This window comes from Oryzias latipes, chromosome 10, assembly GCF_002234675.1.
Source record: "Oryzias latipes chromosome 10, ASM223467v1".
NCBI lineage: Eukaryota > Metazoa > Chordata > Actinopteri > Beloniformes > Adrianichthyidae > Oryzias > Oryzias latipes.
Genome location: NC_019868.2, coordinates 3,485,048 through 3,507,436, shown reverse-complemented (window position 1 = coordinate 3,507,436; position 22,389 = coordinate 3,485,048). Strand labels below are relative to the sequence as shown.

The window sequence follows — 22,389 nt, the reverse complement described above, 5'->3', positions numbered from 1 at the left end:
TTTGGAAAATATTGATTTTGAAATCGGAGCTTCTGAAAAAAGACAGAATTATAGTAAAATTCAACATGATTAAAAATGAATATTTTAAAATGCTGTTTTAAAATAATGAACATGTTTTTAAAGCAAAATGAAATATATTGAATAATACAATGGCTAATTTAAAATCAGTGTGCAGGTTTTTCACAATTTCATGATCTTTTTATATATTTATGAGAGATTTATTGGTTGATTGTGTATTTGCATGAGGCCATATTTATTTATTGAATTAAATATTTTTTTATTTAATTATGAACAGTATAGGACTCCATACATTGATGCAGTCAGAAGTCAGACATTTGTGTGGCAGAGCAGCAGGAGAGGACACTGCGTCTGATCCACTCATGGATGGTGTTCTGGAGTTAAAAAGGAACACACCACAAAAAGCATGCTTGCTTTTAAGACAACTTCACTGCCCAGATTTCACAAAGGTGCATCGTTGTTGTAGATAACTGACAGAACTCAGCATTGAAGCAGCAATTAAACTGCCATGTAAACAGAAGATAATCTCTGCAAATGAAGGAAAGGAACGACTTAAAGTCTGAGTCTAATTGTGTACAGAGAGCCTAAAAACTGTATGAAAAGTAAACATGATGTATAATCTATGACTAGCAGTATGACCGAGTGAATCACCTGCATTTTAAACTGGGGTAGATTAAAGTCCCACTCTGATCATCTTTTAATCTATTGTAAAAGTGTTCCCAGTGGTCTTTTACTTACGAATATGCTATGTTTAGGAAAAATCCAAACAGCGGTGTTGTTTTCTAGGACATAGTTTCTATAGAGTGGCGGGAGTTCTATAGAAATTCACTTCTGAGCAACCCCACCTCCTCCTCCCCTCCCTGTTGCTGGGAGCTTGCATGCAGGGCGCTTGTGGCCCACCCAGCACATTTTCTATGTAGAAGATGTGATCTTTTTCAAATGGCAGTTTTCTTCTTTTCCTGATTCACAATGATTCAAACAAAGAAATACTCAGAAAAAGGATTTTGAGCTTAATGTTGTGTTTGTATGTACTGTTGTTGTTTCCCTTTCGGCTTTTCCCATCAGGGGTCGCCACAGTGAACGAGTTGCATGGTAAACTTGGCAATGTTTTACGCCAGATGCCCTTCCTGACACAACCCTCTCAAAGCAACCGGGCTTGGGACCGGTACAGAAGTAGAGAAGGGAACAGGGAGCAGCCTGGAGTCGAACCCTGGTTCCACGGACGGAAGGCGCCGCAAACCAGCACGAGCTAAACCGGCTCCTTGTGTTTGTATGTACTACACCATCAAGAAAATGTTAAAAACACCAAAAACACAATTTTCCTCGGAGTAGATCTCATTCTGAGAGGCTTTCAGTGTTTGTAAAAACATCGGTAAATCCTGAAGGTAAATGATAAGAAAGCTGACTCTGCTTTCACTGAGAGAGTCTGAGATTTGATGGCACAGAAAGTGTTTCTTCTGTTTGCGCTCATGAAGAAACTCCTGGATGACCAGGCGATGTCATGAGCACCACCAAAGAGCTACGACTGAAAGATGTGTGGGTTCAGGAGAGGCTGCAGCAGAACATCATGTCTGAGCGGCATGCCCTTCTACCTGATGCTGTTCTCTGAGTGACTGAAGGATCAGACCGAGAACAACCGCTTTTAAAGCTCACACAACAAACTCTGGATCGGCTTCAGACACACAAAATACCGGTACATACAACAGAAACACAGCAGAAAACAGGCACAACTAAAAATAACAAGCACACAAACATATGCAACACAAAGACACAAACAAAAAAAAACTAAAAACAATCACACAGTGGAGGAGCTAGAACGTTTTATATGGGGGGCAAAAGAATCTGGAAGGGTGGTAAATGAGAGCAGCAGGGTGTAAGACCGTTACAAAGAGAGGAGTAAAAATACGATTTTAAATGGATGAGATGCTGTTAATGGATATATATATATATATATATATATATATATATATATATATATATATATATATATATATATATATATATATATATATATATATATATATATATACACACAATAACTATATTAATAATGACTTAAAATATCAGTGTGTGTGTGTGTGTGGTGGGGGGAGGGGGGCAAAACTTTTCCTGGGGGAGCAGATGCCCTCCTTGCCCCCCTGTACCTCAGCCCCTGGAACACAAAAAACCTCTGCCACACAATAAAAACACACAAAAAATACGAACAATAAAACTCAAAAACAAACTCACAGAAAATTACACAGTTATACTGCAAAACACTAAAAGTACAAACATCAAAAACACAAAAACAAACACGCACAACCAAACAAACACAAAAAAACTAAAAAGTTAAAAAGAAACACACAAAACACAAATATCCACAACTAGAACAAACACACAAAACACATTCAAGAGACGCAAAACCCCAAAAAAGTCAAACATAAACTTAACCAACCACGCACGCACATAACACATTCAACACATACATGTCAAACTCAAAAAAATGAAAAAACTCAAAAATGAAGAAACTGAAAGCTAAAAAAAAAAAAAAAAAAAAAACACACATATGACAAAAACAAATGCAATCACTCAAAAACACAAAGAAACCTGAAAAGACAAACGCACAAACAAAGACTGTGTGATTTACGCTGGTAAATCCTCATGAGGAGCATGCGCTGACTGCAGCTGTTTCCACTAAATTTAATCAAAACTGGAGTTTTGTCAGACAACAGCGCTGAGGGCGGGGCAGCTCAGGTACCCTGATCACAAACAACAATCTGAGTCACGCTGCCTCAAACCCCCAGCAGCTGCTTTGAATTAGTCTGGCTAACTGCTGGGGGGGGGGCACCATCTAGAGCGGTTGGCTGCTTCCAGCCAGAAGTCCTCCATGTCTGACAGAAGCCCCGTTCTGGAGAATCTGAGTAAACAGGCTGTTTTGTTGGTTGTTGAAGGACAGCTCGCAGTAATGCAGTGAACTGCACGTGCACACGCTCAAGGTCAGAGTTTTTTCTCTGTGACTGCTGTGGATGTCAAAGACAGAGCAGCAGTTCCAGCACAGCACCAGGCCCGGTCCAAGAACCTCCCTGAAAGTCACCAGAAACTATTCTTCTATTGTCTGTGTGACCACTGGCTCCTTTCCTGAGACGCTCCTCTGAGACGCTCAGGATCCCACAGCTTTTCTGCAAAGCGGTGATTTCTGCAGCTTTTTATTTTACCTGGACAGAAGGCTGCTTCCATTTCTGTTTCTGAAACTCGACCTCTTTGTTTAGCAAAAGCTACAGTTTTCAACTTGAAACCCTGAATCCTCGCGTTCATATAGACGTCAGTTTGTAACACCACACCTCTTGTAGACCAAACAGCGTTTCCCGACGGCATCCTTCCCTCCCGTGGAAAAGCCTCCGGCCAAAACCAAAACAAGAGTTCGAGGAACAAAACAGGAACTCTGATGATTTCATCTACGCACCAAACTCCCCCAACTTTGAACATCTGCTCCAATCGAAGTTTTTCCTTTTGTTTTATTCACCATCTTTGATTTGAACACATGTGGACATGATTCCCCACATCAAGCATCTGAATGATGGGTTAGCGTCATCGAATCAGACAAGACAGTAAAACAATGTGTCTGATTTTAATTCAGTTCTTTTAAAGTCTTAACTTTCTTTTCCCTGAGTTTTCAACAAAGAAACCTGTCTTAAGAATCCCCTGTCATCTCCTCACATACTTCATAATTCATGCTGATAAGTAAGGTTAAAGAGAATTTCCTGCAGAACTTGGTGAGTCACTTCCCCGCATGTAAAGGTGGTGGCAAGGTCAGCTGCTGACCAGGTCTTCAGGAACTGGAAATGAAAACACAATGGCACCAAACTTGCAGAACAATCCCAGAAATTTTGATTCTTTTCAAAAGTACATTTACCAGGTTCCTGTTAGCTAAAGAAACAAACGCAAGCGGGTCAGAGCTGGAAAAAAAAAAACATTTCGGCCCAAGCGCCTGCTCTGATGGGGGCGGTCAGATGATAATTCCTATCTATGGATTAGTAAGTAATATTCCATACGAATATTGGGGAAAATTTTTCATCAAAAAACAATTCAGCTTAGTCATTTTTGGAAGAAAGTGTTACAAAATGTACAATTTTGCATTTTTTACTGCCAGTGTAGAGTCTATTCATCTTCTGCCACTTGCGGGCGAAGGCAGGGGGCATCCTGGACAGGTCGCCAGTCCCCCAGGCAGGGGACCTGAACCTCAAAAATACTCAGACAAGCACAAAATGGGGATAAAACAGATTCCTAACCTGACCCATCTAACCCTTCATAGAAAGGCTTTAAGAAACAAATAAGCGCATTCAATAAATTCAAGATTTTTTACCAAGAAAAAAATCATCTACATAAAAGGCATTTCCTTTACAATGAAATGTGATTTCACGTTTTAGATGCTTATCAAAACATTTGGATTATTGACATTGATTCTGTCTAAAAGTGCACTATGAAGAAGTTATTGGACGGATGTTTTATCCTAGGCAAGGATTTAAAAAAAAGGATTAATTTAACTCCTGCAGAGGGCCCCATGTTATTGAACGCCTGGGGTCCCCAAACTGCTGAGTCCACCACTGAGTGTTGTCCTTTATTTGTGAACACAGTTGTGATTTGTAAACAAGCCGTGAAGCATGTGCATGCTCATCTCTCTGTATGTTTTCATACTGATTTCATTGCTTGAGGTTTCCTTAGTCTTTTCTATAGGTGGCAGTTATTCTTATAGTCCCAAAGCTGAGTTTTCTCCTGCATCTTGGCTGGCTGGATGACAGGGTTGAACTTGGGGAAATGATTCAAAGGTTTTCCTAAAATAATTAAGACAGCACTGAACAGAAGCAGGTAAAGGTACCTGGTTTGGGTTAGTAAGAGATTTAATCCATAACGCAGTCCAGTATTTCTTTTACCAGTGGTAATATATTTTTGTTCAAACTTCCCATTAAAATATTTTAGGGTTACCTCCCCAGAACCAGCAGAGGAAGAGAACCCTAAAGGCTCCAGAGTGACAAATACTGTGAGCAAAAAAACAAACTCCATTAAAGAACATAAACCATGAAATACTAAAATACCTAAATATTGACAACATTATTCTATTCAAATGAGACCAATTCATCAACATGTGCTTAAATAATGGTTCAAAGAAAGGAAAAAACAGTTTAAATGAGCCTCTGGGGTGAAAGACATGAACACCTTTATTCATGTTAGTTTTCACTCCAGCAGCCCCATCACACTGTCAGAAACTACAGAAACAGTTTTTCCTCTTATCTTAGAAAAGAGGATATGAGACGACGGAAAACAATCGATCAGTGCAGAGCTGCATCAGCATGTCAAAGCCTCTTGAACTGACCAATCAGAGCTGGTTTCTGAGTGCAGGTGAGATCCAGGGCAGAGGATTGGATGAAAAAAAAAACATACCGGTAATAGTGAGAGTGAGGGACGAAAACCTGGCAGTGGGATACCAGCGTGACTTTCACACTCCATTTAGAACACTGACTGATGTGGTCAGCAACAGAGCAGGACCAGGAAGTAGAACTCAGAAATATTCCAAGAAAAAAATACACTATCAAAATAAAACCGGATTTCTAACTAAAACAAAAAAGAAAATTAAACATTTGGACCTGAAAAGAGAATTTGAAAACCACAAACTTAAACAGAACACTGTGTTATCAGGAAGCAGGATTTTAAAGAGCAGAGCGGCAAAAGAAATGAAGGGAGAAGACTCCAGAGTCTTGTCAGAAAGACTTACAGCCAGCATTGCATGATCTTTCAAATCTCCCCTCTTCCCCTGAAGTTAAGCGAGGACGTTCTGAGAGCTGCAGCATTCAGAGGGCAGATTGAAAGCAGCTGCAGATAAGCTGCGGCTTGGCTCTTTCTAGAGCAGAACTGCACTGCAGGCCAAGCAAGAAAAAGCCTGAAAAGATTCTGCAAACCTGAAAAGTGGTTTAACTGCTGCGGCACAGCAAGAACTCAGAGCTGAAGTTTTGCACAAACTAAAAAAAAACCAAAGTGCTGCATAACGGGAGCAGGATGGGAAACTCCTACAGAAATAACACGGGTTCTGGCATTCTGGTGCCACTTTATCACTGCCGCTCTCCTACCTCTGACACTAAACTCAGCTCCAAACCTCCCCCCTTTTTCTCCTGAGCCTCCCCCCCTTTTCTCTCTCCTCTCCGTTCTTGTTCTTAAATTATCTGTCCGAGCTGCTAGAGATCCCGCTTCCTGCCTGTGGGGGCTCGTCTCACCGCAGGAGGGGCAGATGAGGTGTGTGCGTGCACATCAGCCTGCGCGTAAAACGTCTCTCCTTCTGGGTCAATGTCCCTGGAGGTTGTGTGAAAGACCACTGTGACTGCAGCGGTGGGTTTGATGGGGGTCCGAGGGGGTTGATGAAGTAGCTCGGCAAGGCAAAGCGGTGGAGTCTAAGCTCGGAAAACAAAGGAACTTTGCAGCAACTATTTCTGCACGTGGATAAGTTTGAGTGTTTGTTGATGCTAGAGAGAACAGTGAGTCACGTGGAAAACAAATCTTTCTGTAGCTGGGATCCATTATTACCACAGAGACCCTGTGCCAAAATCAACCCGCAGCTCTGCCTCTGCCTCTCCAGCCCCATTCGTTTTACAAGAGAAAGTAACGGAACATTTTTTGAGCTGGAGAGACTGGGGCAGACTTTATAGTCCCTTCACAGTCGGACCGGAGCACAAAAAGGATCAAGAAATCCATGGGATGTAGAGTCACTCCCAGCCTTGGATTTATTTCACAGCGAGGAACCTTCATGACCCAGTTTTCAGACCAAATCATCGCTGGACTCGATCACTTCCAACGGCCTCCCAATCAGACTAAGTTTGGCCGATGGACAACAACACTCGGAAACTTTGCATCACAGCTTCTGCAGCAGCTTTGTGATTGAACAAACCCTGGGCCCTTCTGAACACAGCAGAGAAGTATGCAGGGGTCACCATGTGCAGGTCAGAAGAAGGACTCCTCTCAAAAAAGGCAATCAGTCAAACAACTGGAGAAATGTATCTCTGAAGTGAAAATAAACCAAATGATGCAAAAGTCCACTGAGCATGCACAACTGCAACCACAGCCATTTATTATTCTAAGCAGAGGTCCAGCTCTGACTCTGGATGAGGCAGAGAGAAAACAAGCGGCAGACAGTCGACCGCAGAGCTGACAGACTTTTCTTTTAATGCACATGTTGATCCTCCGTGAACATCATTCAGCTGCGACCCGTGTTTGAAAATAGACTGAACAAATGTGTGTTTGAACCTGTTTAGAGTAGAGCGGGCCAGGGAACCGCAGCAGGACAATTCAGTTCGCCACAGATGACAATGCAAAGTTCAGACAATGGGATGGCATGTCAAGGGTAACTTTGTGTACTCGGACTTTAGTTTACTTTTACTGAAGCTAACCGAATATCGGTCAAAGAGCATGCGGAGCTGTCGGCAAGGCAATGTGACCTTTTACAGCAGTTTGGAATAAATGGCCAGTGGAGAACATCTCTGGTGCTCAGGTCTGACCATCATGGACTCCAGAGCAGAGGAACGGTATTGCTCTTTACTCCTCAGGTGGAAAAATCCTCTTTGATTCTGTGCAAATATAATGAGATGGTACCTACGCTTGATCTGTGCAATGACCACTGTTCCACAGCCCAGCAAACAGAACAATAAGAAGAACTGCGTGGGTAAGGATTTCCTTCTTTTGTGAAGACTTTTCCCTCCATCACAGCCTCTCCTTCAGGAAAAAGCCGGGTTAACGTTTCTGAATGTTCTATGAATGTTTGGTTCTGACAAAGCTGAAGGTTCAGCCTTCTGGAAGATGAAATACAAAAAGTAAAGATCATGTTTCTGTGCCCCTTAAAAAAAGTAGTCTTTTAAAGTTTACTACAAGTATACTTATTATTATTATGCTTGAAGTTTACTTTTTTTTTTACTACATTGTAAACTTAAAATGTTCCAATTTAGTCAGAAGAAGTATTCAATTAGTATATTTTCTGCATTACGCGGATATGGTCTATATTAGACTTGCTATACTTATACTAAAGTAGACTCTGTAAAATATACTTCAAGTGTTTTACATTTTGCCATGGGGGGTTGCTCTAAACTGCCCAATAACAGAAACTTCATAGTAGGACAAAAGAATAGAAACCTGTGATAGATCTGCTGCATTTTTGGATGAAATGTCCAGTTGAGCCTCACAGAGTGCCTGCTGGGAGATCAGTCCTACAGCTTTGTGCTGCCTACACAATGTGAAGCTGAATGTGACACTGAGGCAGGATGTCTGTAATCTGAGTTTATGATGTCACAGTTCTCTACAAATCTAAAGCGGTCAGTGAAGGATGACATTTCAGGCAGACCTGCTCCATGCAGTCTTCGGTTCTGTCCAGCTTTGAGGCCAAAGCCCCACAAACACAGACATAGTAACTGTGATCTTTATCAGAGACGGTCAGACAAGCAGCAGAAACACTTTTCTTCGCAGTCACAGAAAACAGAAACAAACATTTCTGAGCAAATAAATAAGGAATAATCCAGAAGCTTCTTGAGGATTAGGCTGAACACATGACCAGAACGGCCTTGGAGCAGAGTTTTTCTGACTGCTCTGAAGTCTGTTGGTCTCCATGACAGAGGGTTACACGGAGTACAGTACTCACTTCTCTGCACGGCTGATTGTTTATTCAACTTTTATGACAATGGAGTCTTGTAAAACGCTTTAGAAGGCAGTCATGCTCAGAACCAGTTTACCCGCCGGTTCTCTCAACTCACAGGGACCATCTACGGGGAGGGGGGTGAGCAGATCCTCTAACAGCATCCCCGGCCAGATGACTGTGTGAATTATAACCTAAATTATTATTTGGCTGGAACATCTCAAACTCTGCTCGAGCACACGAACCGTGAGTTGCAGTCTTGAAGGAAGGAGCTGGTTTGAGCTATTTCTCCTTCGCTTGGTGGCAAACGTGTCCTCTGGAGAATGCGGCCTGTGAGCGTGAACCCACTGCGGTAGAAGTCAGACCTGGTTAAAGCAGAGAACTGCAGATTTTAGGGAGTTATCTGTGACAGAGAAGACCGGAGTGATCCCCACATCTACAGCCATGAGCGTGCACACTGACATGCGCGGCGTGGTGCAGCTGGATGTGACCCTCCTCCCGGCACGATGACCTGACAGGCCGAATAGGTTTTAGGTTTCAGGATTTTTGTGCACTCTGCAGGCTCAGCTCCAAACCACAGCCTTTTCTGAGCTCACGTTAGAAAAGAGTCAAACTCACCAGAACAGAGACAAAGAGGAGACAGAAGTCAGAGTTCTGCTGCAGAAGTTTCTGATTTTGGAAACAAAAACACACAGGAGGGAGTGCAGCTGCTCCTGAAGAGTTGCAGAAACAGCAGGAGCTCGCTCCAGAAGGAGACGTTCACACCAACAGCAGAGCTTTGCTGATGGAAAAAAAAAACACCTTCTACTTCATTATAACTTAAAAAACAAAGGCTGGCACGTGCAGACTCCTCCCTAAGAGTCCTTCTTTCTGCAGGCAGAAACATTTCAGAAGCATGTTCCTCATTTGAGGAGAAACCGCCCGTCAGGGTCATCCAGACCCCTCCAAAATCTGCCAAGCCAAGAGCTAGCTCAGAAAAATAAATACAAATCAACACTTTATCTTCAGAGGCAGAAGAGAGGAAGGGCTGTGGAAACGCTGCTGTTTGTTTTTGAAGGGGAACAATGCCTTTACAGGAGGGGGCAAAGGCTGATGGGGCACCAGAGGACTTTCAGAGAAAACAGCTCTTCACTGAGATCCACTTCAAGTTTAAGAGCAACTGCTGCAATCGGATCCAGGGAAACTGCAGAGGGGGGTAGATTAAGGGAAACAGCGCAGAAAAGAATCCGAGAGCAAAATTTATTAGTATTTTCAAGCTTCCCTTTGCTGGAAGGTTCAAAGTCTAAAACCAGCGTTTGGTTATGGGAACAAGGATTTTAAGGTGCACATGCAAAGAATTTGAAGAACCTTGAAAAAACCAAAGTCCTGCAGTCCCAGTGGACAGGAACAGTAATGAAAAGTTGTGATGGTTGTGTCTCACCTGTAACAGGGCAAAACCAGTACTGAACTTCACAAGTGCTTTTAACACTTGCATTAGAACACCAATTTTACCCATATGAGAACTGGACAGAATGATCCTTCCCCCTGGTCTTCCAAACAGGAAGTACCTGCTGTGCCCAAGAAGCCAAAATCCCATAGACTTCTATAGAGAAATAAACAGCTGTTACTCAGTCACTCTATTGGTCAGAATAACCGTTCTGAATCTGATACCATTTTTAAATGTTAATCCTCTTGGTTTAATGGTATTTTTTGTAGTGAAAGTTATTCAAGTTATAAACTCACTAATCAGATGCCTCAATAAAAGTAGGTGGTCTCATATCCAATGTTTAAAACATTTGACAGATTTAGGCTACGTTCACATCGCAGGCTGAAACGACCCAATTCCGATTTTTTTGCCCCTTTGCGACCTGTATCTTTTCATGACAGTCTGGACGACACAGATCCGATCTTATCAAATGTGACCCAGGCCACTGGGTATGTGGTCCTGAATCTGATACGTATCCGATCTTTTGAAATGGGACCGCCGTCTGAACGGCCAGGCCGCATGAATCCGACCCGTACGTCATGGAGACGCTACAAACGACATAATTCTGCGTTGAAGTAGGCGGGAACGAGAACATAAACAACAACCATGGCGGACGATGCTGCTGTGACCAGTCAGTGGAAGGGAAGCGAGGTCACCGATTTGATTAATATTTAGGGTGACAGCTCTATTCAGGCCAAACTCGAGGGCTCTTATCGCAACCGCGCGATTAAAAAAAAAATTCCAGCAAAATGGCCGAGCGTGGTGTTGAACCTTCCCCGCGATTACTTTTTTTTCCTCCCTTTCCGACCGTGATCAGAAGCGCGGGGGACAGAAGGCGGATCCTCCTCCAGGGTTCACTTCCCCGTTCGGACCCTCAGATTCTCCAGGATTCTCCAGAACAGGTTAATAAACAGTCAATAGCATTTATTCTGGTGGAAGCCTTCTTTTATTATCATTCTCCTTTCTCTTTAACACACAACACTAATGCGCGCCCCCACTGCCCCTCTCACTGCCCTTCAGAGAGGAGAAAGCGCGTGCAGCGCAGTAGGGAATACGGCGCTGCACGGGCTCTCTCCACTCTTACACACACGCGCGGCCCCAGCACATCCACATCCTCATTCCACAACAGTGGTTCCAGACGATCCTGGCTCCAATGCCTTCTTAAAATGAGAAGATTGTAATTGTGCTGCTCCTTTGTGAAAATAAATGTAATAATGAAAAAAGAGCTCCGCTGTTGACAACACTGTTGTTGACATCCATTGTTAACGTTAGCCACTTCCGCAAACAACGAGTGACGTCGTTCACCGTTGAGTACTCTTCTGCGCATGCAGGTCACTTCTGGGTCATTTCACGGTCACACAGGAGATCACAAAAATTCGTATTTAATTGGAAATGTGAAAGGCCTTGCAAAAAAATGGATTTTTTCAAAAAATCTGAATTTAGCATGAAGCCCTGCAGTGTGCCTTTGTGTAGCCTGCTTTCAAGTGGAAGCAGGCTCCCACCTGAAAGCAGTGTTAGCCAACATGTTCACTACTGATATGTGATAATGGTTGCCATAGAAACATTGACTCAGACAACTTAGAACCAATCACTGCTTCCTGACATCATCTGTGTCCAACATGGCGAAGTCCATTTTGCGAAAGAAAATGGCATCTGGATAGACTTCAGGTTTGATGTTCTCTCCAGGAACACATCATACAAGCAGCAAACCTTTGACTTCCAGGCTGAAGCATATAAAAAAAAGAAAAATTTAACTGGAGCCAGGTCAGTGACAATGAGGTTACTCTACAGTAAAATTGTTTAACACAAAAACACAGTCTGGTTGCCAAATACTCCTCTTCTCTGTGGTTAGATTTATTCTTCATGACAAACAAACCAGGAAAAATATTTATGAACATCAGTCATTTCTTTATGTTTGAGCAGTTCATGATATGTTGATTGACAGATTAGCATTAGACCCTCAGCTATCAAACCCTGTAATGGGCATGCTCAAAGAACCGTCAATCTCATATGCCACGCCTACCTTCTCATTTCAGATAATGCAGAGCAAAACAGGCCTCAGAGGCACCAGGGGGTCATGTGACCACATTTTCGTTGACATCTACTTGTAGACTAATGAAATAACTGAAATTTTACTGCTGGCTTTATGATCCCTATCCTATCAGCAGCAGTGGCTCCACAGCTCATCCATCACAGCATCTGTGCGCTGAGCAGAATCGTGACCTCACAAGTGTTTATTTACTGGCTGTTGTGCTTCATATTCCAGTGACATTCAGGAAACTAAACAAAAACTGGCCATGTTTGTTTTTGGCAACAACTCAGAGCTAAGCCAGGCCGGAACTAAAACCGCCTGGGTTCTGGCTGAACCTCACACAAACAGTGGAGGGACAACGGGAGCTTGATAAATTTCTTTAACCTAAATTTGAAAATATATTATACCATGGTCCGGGTGAATACTCGATTCTGATTGGCTGCTGGGTGTGCATTAAAAAGTGATTTACCACAGGATAACCACACGGTGAAAAAAGAAGTTCCGGTCAGCTAGCTTAAATGTTTTGTATCACTGCGCCGGCTTCTTTAAAGCAACCTTTAGCTTCATCATCTGGACAAAAACAAGCGGTAAGAGATGAACTTTCTCTCTGAACTGATGCTTTATTCAACCCATCGTTGCTTTTGTAAGTGACCATGGTATAAGCGGGTTAATGGCCTTCGAAGTGTGCATTATCACTTTTAACGCTTCGGTTCAGGCTTCCACGGCGTGCGTTAAAAAGTGATAATGCATACTTCGTCTGACATTTACCCTTACATAATATTATTCATTCTTTGCTTCAGTTTCCTTTTTACACCAGTAGATTTCCTTTGTCTTTCGTCTTTTTTAAGTTACTATCAGTAGCGTCTACCACCGTCACCATCAAAGTATTTAAAGTAAAGACATTTACTTTAGATACAAAAATGTTTGTTTTCTTCCTGATCTGACACACATCTATCTGGTTAGAAATAAATTATCATTTGCTTATAAAGCTGTATGACAAACACGGCTAAAGTTTGTCATTTTTCCTGTTTTGGCCATCAGAAAACTGTCTGAAAGCAGCAGCTGAAGAGAATCCATCTGTGTAGCAGAGCTGAATATCTGCAGACCTTAGTCCCATTCTCACGCATGTGACCTGACCAACTCCAGATGGCAGGAAGCCAACAGGTGAAACATGGACTGCATAGTGACCAGTTCAAACACAAGATTTTGTGTCAGGAGCTACATGAATCATCTCAACAAAAGTCCAGACACCACAGAAAAAAGTTAAAGGGTGATGAAATGTGGAGAACGATGGCATTTGGAACTATTTACTGTTTACTCCAGGTGTTTATATGACAGAAGTGATGAAGACATACAAATCACTGGATGGGTTCAATCTTTTTCATCAGTGGCAAAGCAATGCCAATTCAAACCTCCAGTACAGAGGTCGGTGGGGAGAACCGCTTTCTTTCCACAGTGCGGCAGTCACAGACTGGCCAGAGACAACAGAGCAACCACTCATTGTAAATGCATGTCAGCAATTCTTGCGTGACTTTTTTTTTAAATAAACTTGAGCAGTGTGTCGTTTTCATGTTGTCTCTTTTCCACAGCGAGGCTGGATTGTGCGGCATGTTTGTTTAAAAGCAATCTGCCACTTTCCCAACAGTCGGGATCCTTCACCAACCTAAAAAATGAGCGTGTTTCAGTTCATTCTAGTGATGAAACTGACAACCCTGAGAAAAGCAGATCCAGTTACTGAAAGCTGGATAGTTGCTACAACACGCAGAAATGAAGCTTTAGCCTAAATTGTGAACGAGCACATGTGATGACCCTCGTGTGAAGGTGGCAGAGAGCACTTCAGCAATACTGAACATCTCACTCTATAGGAGACATGTCACTCAGCTGGGAACAATCCTTCAGCTGAGCATAAACGTCACTCAGATGTAACTATCGTGAGCTGAGGGCTTCTCAGACATCAGGGGATGTGATGAATCAAAATGTTGGAATGAAATAAGAAGAATCCTACTCAGCTCAATGAATTCTTTTACAACAATAGAGCAAACGGTTGCCAAGATACTTTTTTTCTCCACACTTTACCCAAACTAGGAGGAGGAAGAACCACCAAGATTTCTGGGTAGTGAAGTTTATAAAAAGCCTTCAAAGACCTTCGAGGAGCAGCATCCAAATCTTGTTATCTACCTTTGTCCAGTTTTCAGCAAAGCTTGGGTAAATGAAAGTCCCTCTGGATATCCCAGCACATGACCCAGATGAGATCCAGAAGGCACAAAGAGTCTTGTTTGGACAGAGGTAACCAGCAAACACTGACAAATGTCTCTGGCTGTTTAAGATCGTGGCCACCGATAAAACATTTCCAGCTGAATTCTCTTTGTTTGAGCGTTTCCAAAACATCACACATGCTGCATTGCACAGGGAAACATGCCAGCTTTCCCTCATGCATCCAATCAATGAGGAAAATGGGTAAACTGAGAATGTGAAAGGGTCACAACCCCAGGGGTGGAAATTATCCCCTAGTTGCTACTGGATATCCGCTGTATAAACAGCGCTCTGGAAAAACGTTAGTTTAAGAATGTAGGTTTACACGGTAACACAACAGCAAGGAAATGACCCGCTCACTTTGTCTTTTACAAATGGAGCATCTTTTCTGCTCTGCTGCATGAAATTCACCTCCTTTCATGGACGTTCACCTGAATCCCATCAAGCTGTTGCCCTTTTCATTTTATAGAGACTAACTGCTCAGTCCCAAAGAATGTTAGTCATCTCTCCATGGGAGGGCAAAGTTCAGGCTTAGCATGAAGCCAATCTGGAGTTGAAAGTTGGGGAATAAAGCAGTGAAGCACTCTTTCTCTCATTAGTTCAGCTGCTAAGTCTGCAGGAAAGCAGATTGTCATCTTTGCTGCAGGCAAAGCGAGAAAGCATTGATATTCCCATTTGGCCTCTCAGTCAACCTCTAAATTAACCTAGCTAACACGATTTTTGCCAAATAATCCAGGATTTCTTTAACATGTCAGTTTGTCTCCAAAAACTGATCCCAGTGTTGGATTTCAGGTTAAATACTTGCAGCAGCTGAAAGGCATCAATAACAACTGTCAGACGTTTCCTTCTAACGTTCAATTTCAGGATCATATCACATCAATTTTTCTTTTATAATTAAGTAACACAGAGCATTTTCCTGAAGAAAGGCAGCTACCACTTCCCAGTGTTTTAATGTAAACTCAGTAGAATCTTTGAACCATGGGAAGAACCACGCACACAGCATCACATTTGGTTTCCATTTTAGCCTACTGAGTCCTTTCGACCCCCAAACTGGACTTAGGCTTCCAACATTACCTTTCAAAGAATGTAACCCTGAAAAGATGCATTACCTAATGCTAATTAGAAGGGTCGCCCGGTTTTCTTTCTCTTTGGCAACAGCATCTTTTCATGAAGGGTCTGTTAGGAGGTCACCCAATTTTAATGCTCAATTATTTCTTGCACAGCAGGCCTGGGTGGTATGGGACACCCCGAGACCACCCAGAGCTGACATGGCCTCTCAGAAACAGACACTGATGAGGGGAAATGACTGAAAAGGAGCATGGAAATGTCTCTACAGCTATAAGCCGGTAATGTCCATAATGAGGATTTTTAAAATTTCTGTCCACACAAAGGCCCAGATAAGAATAACTCAACTCAATAGAGGAAGAATTCTCCAATGTTCTAAACCTTTTTTCTTAGCCAAATACAGAAGTGCTTTTAAAAACAGCTGTTGGGGTACAACATGTTACACAGTTCTGAGTTAAATTGGATTTGATTTATCAGCAGATATTTGTAAATTTTGGTTGTTTTATTTGTGACCAGTAATTCTCAGTCCACTTCAGCTAAAAAAAAGTCTAAAGATCTCAGTGATATAGTCTAACCCTTTTACAAAGCAGAACAACTGATGGTTTTTGTGTTCCAGCAGAGAAGAAGAAAAGCAACAAGCCAGCCACTCACCTCAGTACGCTGCGTCCTGGGCTGGTTGGCGTCCGTCTCAATGGCGTACACATCCAGAACATACAGGTCGGATCCCTGTTCTCTGTCCAGCTCTGCTGCCGTCTGTATCACTCCTGAGTGGCGGCCGATGCTAAAAAGGCGTCCCATGGCTTTTCCACCACTTTCGCCGCTGCGCACCGCCACTATAAAGTACTCAACTTTCCCTTTGGGCCCTCTTGGGCTCACTGCATTGAGAGAGATGACATTGGTGCCCGGAGGCTGGCCCTCCTTCAAGACAGTAATGTATTTGGGCTGGGAGAAAATTGGCCCATCCGCCCCTTCAAGGATGATGGTCAGCTCTGTTTTGGAGGTCTTGCGGTCAATGCCGTGGTCAGTGGCTGACACCGTGAGGGTGTACATAAGTCGGGAAGGCACCAGTTGAGAGGCTAGGCGGATGTCTCCGCTGTACCTGTCCATGATGAAAGTGTCAGAGTCTCCTTCCACCAGCTCATACTCCACCTCCCCATTTGCTTCATCATCTGGGTCAAAGGCCACAAGTGTTGTAAGGATAGAGCCAATGACTATGTTGGGCTCAGCCACAAGAGCATTCTGAGACACAAATGTGGGAAAGTTGTCATTCAGGTCTGTGACCCATATTGTGACATTTTTCAGGGCAAACCTCCGGAATTCCACTGGAACAGCCTGATCCGTGGCTTTGACTGTGAGCTCAAACAGGTTGGAAAACTCTCTGTCAATTTCCTTGCTGGTATATATAAGTCCAGAGCTTGGGTCAATGCCAAAGTAGTTTCCTCGAGGGACCTGCTGCACAATGGAGTACTCTAACTGCCCGTTTATGTCTGCATCAGTATCATGCGCTGTAATAGTCAAGACTGAGGCTGAGACAGGTAGATTTTCAGGTATGGACTTGAAAATGTCTCCAGGTGCAAAAACGGGGGGATTGTCATTAAAATCCCGGACGTATACAACCACAGGAATGGATGAAGAGCGGGCCGGCCTGCCATTGTCCTTCGCAGTGATGTTGAGTTTGTAAAACGATTGAGTTTCATAGTCCAGTTTTTTGACCAGAAAGATGCTGCCAGTGTTGGGGCTGATGCTAAAGGTGCCGTGATTGTTTATGGCAGTGATGCTGTATGTTATGTCTGCATTCTGGCCAGAATCTGCATCAGTAGCAGTAACAGAAACTACGAGGTCCCCAATTCTCATGTTTTCCAGAACATCCACGGATAATGAAGATTTTGGGAAGGAGGGACTGTTGTCATTTTCATCTAAGATGCTAATACTCAGCATACAGGAGGAGGAAAGAGGGACATCTCCAGCATCATCAGCTATGATTTTCAACAAATAGGAGGATGAAGATTCATAATCAAGTTTCCCGACTAAGGTCACCTGTCCGGAACTGCTATCGATAGTGAACTGGGCTTCCTCGTTGCCTTCAGCGATGTGATAATGCACCACCCCATTTTTGCTCTCATCTACATCTGAGGCAGAGACCCGCAGGAGTTGAGTCATGTTTGGAGCTGACTCAGAAATGGAAGCCTGGTAAATGTCTTTGGTGAATTTAGGGGGGTTGTCGTTGATGTCTTGAATATAAACTTGTACTTTAGCTTGGTCCCTGAGGGGCCTGGGGAGGCCCTGGTCTGATGAGACAACCACAAAGCTTAACACAGCGGTGCCTCTTTGTCTCATGAGTGACTCGCGGTCCAGCTTCAATGTGCTGGTCAACTCCCCAGTGATGGTGTTCAGCTCAAAGTTGTGCTGTGGAGTCTCAAAGGAGTATCTAATCTCACTATTTGGGCCAAAGTCTTTATCCTCTGCAAAAACCTGCCCCACCAATGACCCCCTCTGCTGCTCCTCCTTAAAATGAAACACATAATTAGTGCTGTTAAAAAGAGGACGATTATCATTTACATCGTCTAGGATCACAGTGACATTGACGGAGGCGCTCAGCGGCTCCACAGCTCTGTCTTTAGCCACAACCACTAAGTTATATCTGTCCTGAACCTCTCTGTCCAGCTCAGCTTTGATGTATAGCTGCCCGTCTGGAAAAATGCCAAACATATCCCCCGTGTTGCCACCAGCGATGTCATACATAATCTCTCCATTAAGACCAGAGTCTTTGTCAGTGGCCTCCACTTTAAAAAAACGGCTGTTGACAGGTTCAGACTCCAGGATAATGACCTCATAAGAGAGCTGGTCAAACATGGGGGAATTGTCATTGACATCATAAACGCTGATGATGAGGCTGAGGCTTGAGGTGCGCTGAGGAACCCCCATGTCAGATGCAGTAACTTCAACCTCATAGGAGTTTGTCGAGGCCTTCAGCGACCCAGTCAGTGTGATAAGGCCGTGCTTCTCATGAATGTGAAAGAGGCCTTTGGGGTTTTCTTTGAGGCTGTAGACCACCACGCCATTTAAACCTTCATCTGGATCTGAGGCTTTGGCCTGGAATATAATGTGTCCAGTGCTCCAGTTTTCCACTGCACTCACATGCTCCGCAGCATGTAGAAAACGAGGAGCATTGTCGTTCAAATCCCTCACAGTTATGTTGACAAAGGCCTCTCCTGTGATCTCCCCGGCCCTGGCTACAACCTTCAGCTGATAAAATCCTTTCTCCTCTCTGTCTATCAGGCTGGATGCTGTTATCTGGCCTGCTCCGTTCACAGCAAAGAGGCCCCTCTGATCTCCTGAGGTGATCAGATATGAAATGTTTGAGTTCAGATCAACTGTGGTAGCTGACACTGTCCCTATGACAGTCCCAGGAGACACATTTTCAAACATGACGAAGCTGTAATTTTCCTGGCTGAAGACTGGTGGGTTATCCTGTGTGTCTGTGACAGTTACTGTCACAAAGGCATGTGTGTGTGAGCTCAGGCCTCCTCCGTCTGTGGCTCTCACCTGCAGCTGGTAAGCAGTTTTCTCCTCTCTATCCAGGGCCACCAGTGTGGTAATTTTCCCTGTGTTGCTGTGAATGTGGAATTTAGTGGTGTCTCCGGATGAAATGACATATTTAACTGTGCCATTTCGCCCCAGGTCGCGGTCTGATGCTAAAACTGTGGTTACATATGAGCCTGGGGGCTCGTTCTCTTTAACACTAGCAAAATACTGAACTGGGTAAAAAACTGGCCTGTTATCATTGATGTCCCACAGAGTGATGTTGACTCTTCCTACAGAGTGCAGAGGAGGGCTACCTGCGTCAGCTGCCCTGATGTGGAGTAAGTATGAGGCCTGATCCTCCCTGTCCAGCTCCACGGCTGTGCTCAGGCGGCCAGACACAGCATCCAGACGAAACAGCTCCCGCAGGCTGGCTGGAGTCTCAGCATCGAACGAGAAGCGGATCGTTCCATTGGGGCCGAGGTCACTGTCGGAGGCCGACAGCACCAGCAGCTCGGTGCCAGCAGGAGCGTGCTCCAGCAGCGAAACGTGGTAAGTGCTCTGAGTGAACGTGGGCACTTGGTCGTTCACATCTGTGATACTGACTATAAGCTTTGTGTAGGAAATTTTGGGCTGGAGCCCCTGGTCTTTGGCACTAATGTTTAGCACGATTTCAGAAGCAACTTCCCTGTCCAGCAGAGCAGCACTGGTTACCAGGCCACTGTTGTCACTGATGGAGAACCAACCCAAAGAGTTTCCTGACACCAGGGAGTAGCGCAGGTTGGCATTCTGCCCAGAATCTCCATCTGTTGCAGAGACCCCTTTAATATAGCTGCCTTTTGGGATGTCTTCACTGATATCTACTCTGTAAAGCTCTTCCTGAAATATAGGGGGGTGATCATTGATATCATTCACAAAAATAACCAGACTGGCAAAGGAGGACCTGGCCATCGGCCTGCCATTATCTGACACAGACACTGTCAGGTTGTAAGAGGAAATTCTCTCTCTGTCCAACAAGCTGGCCACTTTGATCAGACTTAAATTAGGCACAGTAGACTTATGTACTTCAAAATGTCTCTGCTCATTGCCTCCTAAGATGGAAACGGATATGTTGCCATTAGCAGACGGGGAGTCTGAGTCTGAAACGGTGAGCAAGGCCACCACTGTGCCAATCTGTGCATTCTCATCCACAGACGCAAACTTGGAGGTTGTTGGAAAATACCTGAACTTTACGACTGGGTCGTTGTCGTTCACATCTAAAAGTTTGATGGTGGTTTCTGTCCGGCCTGACAGAGAGGGCACTCCTTTGTCCGCTGCGTGAATGGTCAGCGAGTACTCCTTTTTGCTCTCAAAGTCCAAACTTTCCTTGATTACAATGGTGCCGGTTTTGGGGTCGATTTGGAAAGGTGTTCCTTCATCTAAGATGTACCTGATTTCAGCGTTGGCGCCCTCATCCTGATCGGAGGCTGTGATCTGCAGGATGCTGGAGCCTACAGCAGCATCCTCAAACACGCTGCTGTGATACTGGTCCTGCTCAAAAACTGGGGGGTTGTCGTTGATGTCCTGGATGGTGACGTTCACCTGCAGGTAACCAAACTTTTTGGGAACTCCTTTGTCCTCCACTTCAATCAGGAGCTGGTAGAAAGGAGTGAGCTCCCGGTCCAGGCCTCCTGTGGAGACCAGATGCAGAAACGCCCCCTCCCCGCTGGGATTGACGGTGATATCCAGGCGAAATTTCCTCTGTTCGTTTCCTTCCACTATTCTGTAGGTGGTGTGGTCAACTCCGTTACTGCCGATGTCTGCGTCGGTGGCGGTGTCCAGGATGACCTGCCTGCCTCTGCTCGCATCCTCTTTGAAGGACACCACGATGGACGCGTCTGGAAACACCGGCGAGTTGTCATTCATGTCCAGAACTACGATCCGGACCTCGGTGGGATAGGTGGGCTGGCTGGACAGCACCACCACGTTAATGACGTCACTCGGGAGGAGCTCCCTGTCAATCAGCGCTGCGGTGCAGATGACCCCCGTGGAGCCGTTGATGGCGAAAAGTTTGTGGTTTTCGCTGAAGCGGTACGTGAAGCTGGCCTTCGTCTCTATGGTGCCCACGTAGGTTCCGATGGGCTGCTCCTCCAGGACCTGAAACTCCTGACGGACTTGGCTGGATGCGGAGCTTCGCGACAGAGTCCAAAGCATCAACAAAACCAGATGAAACCGACTCAAACCTCTACCTGCACGCGCCATGGTCCAGTACCGGGTCCGCCTTTCTCCGCCGCAGCGCAGGCTGATGATGCATCCACTATCTGGACCTTAGCGGCTCACTTACTGCAGCCCCGAACTCCAGGAGTCCCGAAAACTTAACGAGGGGCGCAGCAGCGGCTCTTTCGCATGACCAAACTTTTCACAAGTCTCTTCTCCTTTGTGAAGAATCCACGCACGCGCGTAAAAGTCCTCAGAGTGAAAGAATAAAACTCCTGCAGGTCAGAAAAGCTACGTTTCAGTCCATCTGTGGCCCCCCCCTACGAACCTCCAGGAACAAAGAAGCAGAGAGTTGATGCTTCCCTCACAGTTGCTCCAGAGTCGGGGCGCATCCACGGCTCTCACGCACCGTCACGCGAATAACGGTGCCGCGCGTCAGCCGTCTCTGCTCCGGAGTCCCTCTAAGTTGGGACAATGCTGAAGTTACAAACTCCCTCCCATCACACATCCTATTGGACAGCGCCGCTGCTCCCCCCCCCCCCCCACCACACACACACACACTCACACTCTCTCCTTCAGCGCTCCTAAAGCGCGTGGCAGCGTTTCATCACGCACGCAGAATAATCATGCAGGTCAGAGCGTCAGTCTTGTTACAGAAGAAGACAATTAACAGTTACAATTTGGGGACAAATAATGAGCAAATAAAGAACAGCCCGTCCCGAAAGATTTGGCGTTAGAACTGGAGTTTAACTGTCAGAGGGTCTGAACCCGTTCGATGAAGGAGCAGAAAACACTGCATCTGTTGGTTTGTAATTGTTCCAGCGCAGGTAGAGCTCCAAACACAGGTTTCAGTGATCGCTGAAGTGAAGTTGCTTTCATCAGTGTGTTCGCACTGAAGCTGAAGCTGAAACACCGCCCGTCTTCCCTTCTCCCTCCCAGCACCTCCGCTTCCCCAGGGCCGACACTGCTGGAAAACTTCACTGCGTCAGAACTATATGCGTTTAGCGTCATCTAGCGGTCAAGCACAGTAGTTCTGTTGGACCGGAGCCTTCAAATGAGCAAATGTTTGTGTTCAGATCTGAGGTTTGTCTCAAGAAGCGCGATGAGTGGAAACGGACTAAACTGAACCTGAACTGAGGAGGAATCAGAAGAGACTGCAGGTCATGTTTAGCCCAGGTTGCTTGTCCTAACGTA

The 22,389-nt window shown here is 44.7% G+C and overlaps 1 protein-coding gene across 2 annotated transcripts in view; it reads right to left on the bottom strand.

Annotated features, from left to right (window-relative positions):
• Window positions 1-21,673, bottom strand: part of fat4 (FAT atypical cadherin 4) — a 101,349-nt gene extending 79,676 nt beyond the window's left edge. The window contains exon 1 of one of the 2 annotated variants that reach the window (XM_023959528.1): window positions 16,129-21,673. In XM_023959528.1, coding sequence (XP_023815296.1) covers window positions 16,129-21,240 — 5,112 coding nt within the window. In that variant the 5' untranslated portion in view covers window positions 21,241-21,673. The remainder of the gene's footprint in view (window positions 1-16,128) is intronic. The other variant, XM_023959527.1, reaches the window with a different exon arrangement.
• Between the last annotated feature and the right edge of the window lie 716 nt (window positions 21,674-22,389).